This window comes from Cricetulus griseus (assembly GCF_003668045.3).
Source record: "Cricetulus griseus strain 17A/GY chromosome 1 unlocalized genomic scaffold, alternate assembly CriGri-PICRH-1.0 chr1_1, whole genome shotgun sequence".
In the NCBI taxonomy this organism is placed as follows: Eukaryota; Metazoa; Chordata; class Mammalia; order Rodentia; family Cricetidae; genus Cricetulus; species Cricetulus griseus.
In genome coordinates, this window is record NW_023276807.1 from 189073485 (window position 1) to 189081293 (window position 7809).

General features: G+C 42.9%; 1 protein-coding gene and 1 non-coding gene across 3 annotated transcripts in view; one reads left to right on the plus strand and one right to left on the minus strand.

The window, feature by feature from the left end:
• Rft1 (RFT1 homolog) overlaps positions 1-4762 on the minus strand; it is a 39875-nt gene extending 35113 nt beyond the window's left edge. For both annotated transcript variants that reach the window (XM_035452361.1, XM_027389583.2), the window contains exons 1-2: positions 4629-4762; positions 305-390 (exon numbers count right to left, since the gene is read on the minus strand). In XM_035452361.1, coding sequence (XP_035308252.1) covers positions 305-390; positions 4629-4691 — 149 coding nt within the window. In that variant the 5' untranslated portion in view covers positions 4692-4762. The remainder of the gene's footprint in view (positions 1-304; positions 391-4628) is intronic.
• On the plus strand, positions 2976-3082 carry LOC113832583. Its single transcript, XR_003479896.1, has one exon. It is a non-coding gene; the product is annotated as a U6 spliceosomal RNA (small nuclear RNA).
• Positions 4763-7809: the final 3047 nt, after the last annotated feature.

Here is a 7809-nt window from a genome sequence, read left to right on the forward strand (position 1 = left end):
ACTCCCACTCTTCTCCTGGGTTCTAAGAACAGAAAAACCAGAAGAGCTGGGGGGGGAGGGGGGAGGGAATGTGCATTTGGAGGCTGCTAATGGAAAACGCTGCATGAGTCCATTAAACACAGCAGGGCCTGCTCATCCCCCACCCTGCACTTCTCTTCAGCCCACTGCTAAAACACTCTGCTACTGGGGAAAGTATACGATTCTAAATCTAAATCTGAGGGTGGCACATGGGTACAATCTGGAAAAAAAAAAAAAGTGATACGTGACGGGAATTGTAGACAGTGCCAGGGTGCATTCTTCTTACCTGACATTCACTATGCCCACAATCTCCTTTGACAGGAAGCGAAGAATAAATGCATTCAAGACAAAGGTGATCAATCGAAACAATACCTGTAAGAAAATACATTTGTGTTACGTTCACTGAAATGAGGACCGAGGAGTTGTCCTTCCCAATGGGACGTGACAACACAAAGCAGCTCTGGTATGGAGACTCTTCTCTAAGATGCTCACTTACCTCACTTGCTTTCTGTGAACTGTAATTCCTTAGAGCAGTAGGCAAAGAACCCAGTAAGGTATTTGGAACTCTCCCTTATTTACTAATGAGAGAAGTGTGGGCAGATTTAGTCTTCGGGTTCTAAGTCAAGGAGATAGAGAACTGCTATAGTGGTTCACATTATCCAGGACCGTAGCTAAAACCTTCTCCAAACATATCCAACCTATAGCCAATGGGCCACCTGAGTCCCAAGTTAGCTATGGATTCAGCCCAACACACCTTTGGATGACAATGTCAAAAGACTAACTCCCAAATCCTATTTAGAAACTGAACACACTGAAACAAGAGCCCGCAGAGTATAGTAGGATCATTAGGAATCTGGGGTCTAATTTCTTTCTTCTCTGCCTGGCAATATCTAGGGATTCCAAAGACATTTAATCTCTTTGAAATTTGATTTTCTTAGTTACACAGGAAACGGCTATGTTATTGAATACTTGCCCCTTTCCAGAAAGGAGTTGATGCATCTTTTAAATAACAATTGTAGTAATAAGATAATGTAAAATGGGAGTGGAAAAACAAAGTCCAGCTATTATCATTTAACAGGGATACATCCTAAGACTTTCAAATCTGTCCATTAAAGAAAACCACCTAAAAGCCAGGCTGGGCAGTAGTGATGCATGCCTTTAATCTCAGAGTTCAAGGACAGCCTGGTCTACAAAGTGAGTTCCAGGACAGCCAAGGCTACACAGAGAAACCATGTCCTGAAAAGCAAAGAAAGAAAGAAATGCAAAGGGAAGAAAAGGAAAAGAAAGAAAGCCACGTAAACAAAGAGTCCTTCCAATGAGACATAGGAAAACAAGAAGCTACAATGAAATGGGGCTCCCAAATGGAGCTGCTGAATAGAATGCTTGCAAGTCTAATTCATGTTCTCTCCTCAATCCAGCTACAAATGACAAATCACTTCAGTGTTAAGCATGCTCAAGGTTATCCATATACACAGCTGCCATTTTGGCAGATTCAATCACTGTAGACTAGAGGACTACCATGGTCTGAAAATCTCTGGGCCAGTAACACTGTTCCTAAAGTGACACCAAAGCCAAAATTATCACCATGTTTATGGAGTCATAGATAATCTTTTCCATCTGACAGGAGCTCTGTAGCTTCTTAGAAACATGTATGTTCATATACCAAGCCAAATTCCACACTCAGTGCTGGTGGCAGGGAACCAATTCATAGTCTTATTAAAGTCCTCAGCTGAGTCGCAACCCATTACTTAGCTCTTAAATGCATACATCATCTTCTAATTTTTGTAAGTCTCAACTTTCTCTGTCAAATGAGGCTAAATATCTCATAAGGTTAATTACAAGACTAAAACAAGATTATAGAAGTGAAAACATTTTTAAGCTAGGTGGTAGTGGTGGCAGTGGCGGTGGCGGCACACACCTTTAATTCTAGCACTCAGGAGGCAGAGGCAGGTGGGTCTCTGTGAGTTCGAGACCAGCCTGGTCTACAAGAGCTAGTTCCGGGACAGCCTCCAAAGCTACAAAGAAACCCTGTCTCAAAAAACCAAAATAAATAAATAAATAAATAAAAAGTGAAAATATTTTTAATGTATATATTAAGGGCAATAAAACTTACATTGTGACTAACTCAGAATTAAGACTCACAAATTACATAGTAAAATATAGCTGCAATGCTACCATAAGTATCAGCATTATAACTTATAACTTAAGGAAGCATGTATGACTGAACTAAAACAATCAAGGAATCTATATTTTATAACTTAAAAACAACCAAGCAGGCTAGTCATGGTGGCACAAACCTTTAATCCCAGTATTCACAAGGCAGAACTGGGCAAACCTCTGTTGAGTTTAAGACCTAGAAAATTCTAGTCCAATCAGGGCTAAACAGTGAGACCTTGTCTCAAAATCAAAACAAAAACCAACCAGGGCTGAGAATATAGCTCAGTGATAAAACACTTGCTTAGAACCTGTGAGGTTCTATATTCAACTCCCAACACCAAACAGTAACCAGCAAATGTGCCAGAAACAAAACTCATAATGAAAGGGTCTGCCTAATATCAAACAGCAAACAAATGATCCAGTTTAATTTTACAGTTAAGTCATTTGACTCCTACTCCTTTGTGTCTTCTATGACCAGTTTTTCTGTGGAAAAATAAACACTGTGTAACACATTGAAGTCACATATATTGTGAAATAGGAAAACAAAGAACTAGACAAATGGAATTAAACAGAGTGGCCAATATTCACTAAGCACAGACTGTGTGCAAAGTGCTTTTCTCTATCCTTTATGTAGCTTACCTTATTTCATCCCTATACTGCCATTTACAAACCTATGACACTAAGAAAGCAGCTAACACTGATAAGCACCATGTTATGTGCCAGAGCATAACAGGATTTCACCTAATCTTCCTAATGACCCTGTGAGGCTGTACTACTGTTCTCATTCAAAATGGTGGTACGTGCTCGCTTCGGCAGCACATATACTAAAATTGGAATGATACAGAGAAGATTAGCATGGCCCCTGCGCAAGGATGACATGCAAAATGGTGGTACATGCCTGGTACCCCAGCACTTTGTAAATGGAAGCAAGAGTATTCAAGACCAGCCTGGGTTATATATAAATACCTTTTCTTAAAAAATAAAAAAAGTTAAAAAGCCAGGAATGGGGCTGGAGAGATGGTTCAGTGGTTAAGAGCACTGACTGCTCTTCCAGAGGGCCCTGGTTTAATTCCCAGCACTCACATGGCAGCTTACAACTGTCTGTAATTTCAGTTCCAGGGGACCCAACACACATGCACATAAAATAAATTTTTTTAAAAGCCAGGATTGATAATACAGGCCTATAAACCCAGCACTTGGGAGACAGAGGCAGAGTAGATCTCTGAGTTCAAGGTCAGCCTGATCCACACAATGAGATCCAAGACAACCAGGGAGGCATAGAGAGAACCTGGTTCAAAAAAGAGTGAGAAAGGAAGAAAGAAAACTGATGCTGGAGCTCAGCTGGCTTTGAGCTGATAGTGAACCACTTGCCTCTACTTCTTGAGTGCTTGGATTAAAGGCCACACACTACACCTAACACAAGTAATTGTTATCTTAAAAGCAGTCATCTAACTTAGTCCAACTGAGCCTGGTTCTCTCTCCTATCCTTTGTGTCTAAGACTCTGTGCAGTTGGGTTGATAATCTGGAGGATAAGGCATCAAGAAAAATGAGAAATTTGACTTAGAAGAACTGACTTTTAGGGCGGAAAGAATCTTTAGATACTATTTGGATAAGTGGTATCCAATGCCGCAACCCTTTAATACAGTTCTTCATGCTGTGGTGACACTCTCCAACCATAAATTATTTTTGTTCCTACTTCATAACTGTAATCTTGCTACTGTTATGAATCATAATGTAAATATTTTTGGAGACAGAGGTTTGCCAAATGGTTTGCGACCCATAGGTTGAGAACCGCTGATTTGGATGAACTGTTAAGTGTCATCTGTGGAAAACAAAAGTAAAAAATGGCCTATCCAAGGACACACAAAAGATGCAGTTTATTAAGTGCACTCTGGAATACAGGAACCGTGGTGTGCTTAATTCAAATGATCCCAAACAACACTTGCAACTGCTTTCTGAATTAGATAATATTGCCCTCATTCTGTGGACAAATAGTTAAGGCTCCGAGGCTGAAGTGATTTGTCCTGGATCACGCAGCAAGTACTGCCTGAACCCGGATCCCGGTTCTTAGCTATGCCATATGGTCTCTCTAAATTCAATGAGAATCAGAATCAGAGTTGAAGAAAGGTGTTTGAGAAGCAAAAGGGGAACACACAAGAAATGAACCCATTAAAGAATCAGATTCTTGAGCACTAAGTAGCCTCTGCCTCTACCATTTGATTAGACTGCCTCCCACTGCAACAAGGAAATGCAATCTTCAGAAAGAAAATGGCAAGTTTGTAGTCAGTCATTCAGCCAAGACTCCTACAGCAATCTCTCAACTCCTAGACCCGGTGCCCCTCCCCGCCGCCGTGGTCTCCTATGGGACCTCCGGTAGCACGGGGAACCCAGGACAGCCTCCCCGCGAGGCTTGGCAGCGGCACCACGCGCTAGAGCTGGCGCAGCAGAGTACCTGCAGCAGGAGACCCGAGGAGGCCAATCGGGCTGCCTGGCCCAGGGCCTCCTGGCTACCCATAGCCTCAGTGTCACGGCTCAGAGGACGGAAAACCGCTTGCTCCCGCTCCGTCGCGGAAAGATGATGTCACGAGCATACTCGTTCCTGATTGGGGCTTTGACGGCAGGGGCAGGGCCCAAGAATCTGCGGGTCCAAACAGCTTGTGAGGCTGTGTCTTTCTTAGTCGGTTCTTTTTGTGTTGTTGTTTTGAGAGTATGTTTAACTTCCGACCCTGTAGTCAGTGTTTTCCTAGAACTTGCAGCGGGAACGCTGGGCTTACTGGGGTGTACTCCTAGGCCCAGCTGTTGTCTTTTGGTTTGATTTGATTTTTTTTTTTTTTTTGAGATAGGGTCTCATTATGTAGTTCTAGCTAGCCTGCAACTCGACATGTAGATCAAGCTTGACTCGAACTCAGTGATCTGCCTGCCTCAGGCGCCCAAGTACAGGGATTCCAGCTGTTATTTTGAAATAAGGTCTTGCTGTGTAGCCAAGGCTGGCCTGGAATTCACTTACAGAGTCTGGGAAGGCCTTGAACTCCTGATCAGGTGATGAGATTACAGGACTATACCACCAAAAACAAGCTGATATCTTCTTTGTTGTGTTTGGTTTTCTAACTAAATATTTATTTTTATGTAGTGTAGGTGTGTGTATGTCAGAGAACAACTCTTGTCAGTTATATCCACCTTTGCATGGGTTCTGAGATCGGATCAAACTCAGAATGGCAAATTTACATGGCAGGCACTTAACCTGCTGAGCCAATTTGCCAGCCTGTTTAGTTCTTCCCTGCCCCATTTCCTAGTACTGGGGATTGGACCTAGGGCTTCATGCGTGCAAGGCAAGTGCTCTACCACAGAAAATACAGCCCCAGCCCGATTCTTACTTTTTTTTTTTTTTGATGAAAGCTGTTTCCTTTTATGAACGCGTCTTTCTTGCAAATAAGTAAAATACTGCGGCCATTCTTAGAAGATGGCATCATAGGCTGAGTGTGCTTACTTAACATCCATGATACTCTAGATTCAGTCCCAGCATCATGTATTCCTACTCTAGTAGTGTATACCTGAAATCCATTACACATGAGATAAGGATCAAAAGGCTGCAGGATCAAAAATTCAAGGTTATCCTTAGCCAGCCTAGGCTACAGAAGACCCTGTCTCAAAACAAAGCAAAGAAAAACAAGTGGTGTCAGAGGAACAAAGCTCTCAGCAGAGATTTATTAGTCAGATACTGACCATTGGCTCTCATACAAATCTATTCATAGCACCCTTCTGTCTTTATCAGTACATTTTAGACCCCTTCCCCCAATTTGGAGCCCTTAACCACAACACTCGGGAGGCAACTCTATCTTTGTGACTTTAAGGCTAGCCGGGTCTCCATAGCAAGTTCCTGACCAGCCAGGATGACATAAAGAGATTCTGTCTCAAAACAAACGAACAAATGAAAATCTGGAACCCTTACCAGTCCTCAAAGAGGCCCTGTCAGGTTTATCTTTGTATCTGTTCACCTTCTCTGCCTAAATCACTTCCATAACAGTGCTTTTTGCCTTCCCAGGACCCCAGTCCTGACTCCTAACTGCCCATAGTCAGTACTTGCTATGGATTAGATGTCTGTATCTCCTCAAAATTCATATAATGACAAACCTGAATGTGGTGGCATTAGGAGAGTAATTGGGAAGAAATTAGGGCATCATGATGTAACCTTTATGGTGGAATCAGTGGCCACATAAAGAAGACATTTGAGGGATGGGGACATAGCTCAAAGATACAGTGCTTGCCTATCATGTGCAAACATGTGGTTTGACCCTCAGCACCTAAAAAAAAATTTTTGAAAAGATGGTTTCTCTGTTCATTGTGAGAGGATACAGCAAGAAGGTGGCATCTATAAACCAGGAAGAGTCCTCTTGCCTGAACCAAACTGGATTTGCCTCCTACAGTACTGACAGAGAACATTCGTCAACTCTCATAAATGCCTCCTGGCACATTATTGTTGCTACCACAACTGAACTGCATGGCTCAAGGCCCCTGTGTCCTCCCTCATCTTCTCAGCTGAACTGAGCTCTGTTGAGTGTTGAGATTCTGAATATGAGAGTTTGACCATCAGACAGACTTATCCTTGAATCCTCATTCTGCCACTCACTAGCTGGGTGACCCTCTATGAGATGACTGTTTTAAATGGAGATACTAGGATTAGGTTTATAGCTCAGTGGTACAGTGACTGCCCAGCATGTGTTAAGGCCTGGATCTATGCTATTGACATGGGTATGGTTGTAGACATTAATATAGATATCATATGTCCTATTAAGGTAGGTGTAAGAATTTTAGAAGATGGGTTTGGCCCACAAGGACTTTAAATCATACTGGGAGACCACAAAAAAAATCTGGAGAAAAAAAGTCATAAAATCCCAAATAGGAATCAATCACAAAAGAGTAAAACAGGCTGCTTGAGAATTTGAGACTCCAAATGGTGGTCACTAACGGAGCTGTCTTCCTCAGGTTTCCTCCCTACCACTTGCTTCTGTACCAGGCAACCTCTCTGCCAGGCAAAACTGATCTGGGCCTCCAATTTCATTACTAAACTGGTGGGAGGTGACAGGGTTGGTGCTAAGCCAGTTAGACCTCAAGGGCAATGGGGCAGGATGAGAGGCTGCCAATGGGTGGAGGGCAGAGTAAAGGCTATGGCAAGCCAAGCCCTGGGCCTCTGCTGAGTGTGGGCACCAATGTTAGGCACATTCCCACACAACAACCACTAGATGGCATGGCTTGCTGGGCAAGGCCCTCCTAGCCAAAGGCTTCCTGCTGTCCAGGAAACTTTCAAAAGGGCTCCTCCTTGAAATAGAACATCAGCACTCTGCTCCTCACTTGAAAGTCCCAGGGCATGAGAAGGCTGCTGTGATCATAGCTGTCCACATTGTCAAGTCTACAAAGCAGTATACTGAGTTCTTTCTTTTCATGATCACACTGAGCTCTTCTAGCAGCCTAACAAGACCATTGTCCCCTCTATTTTACAGATCAGGAAACAGGCGTGGCAAAAGTAAGAGACTTGTTTGAGGAGTCATGATTGGAAATGCCAGAATGTGAACTGGGCAATGCAGTGTGGTTGTCAGTCCCATAATCAAGATTACACCAAAGGATTGACCCATTGT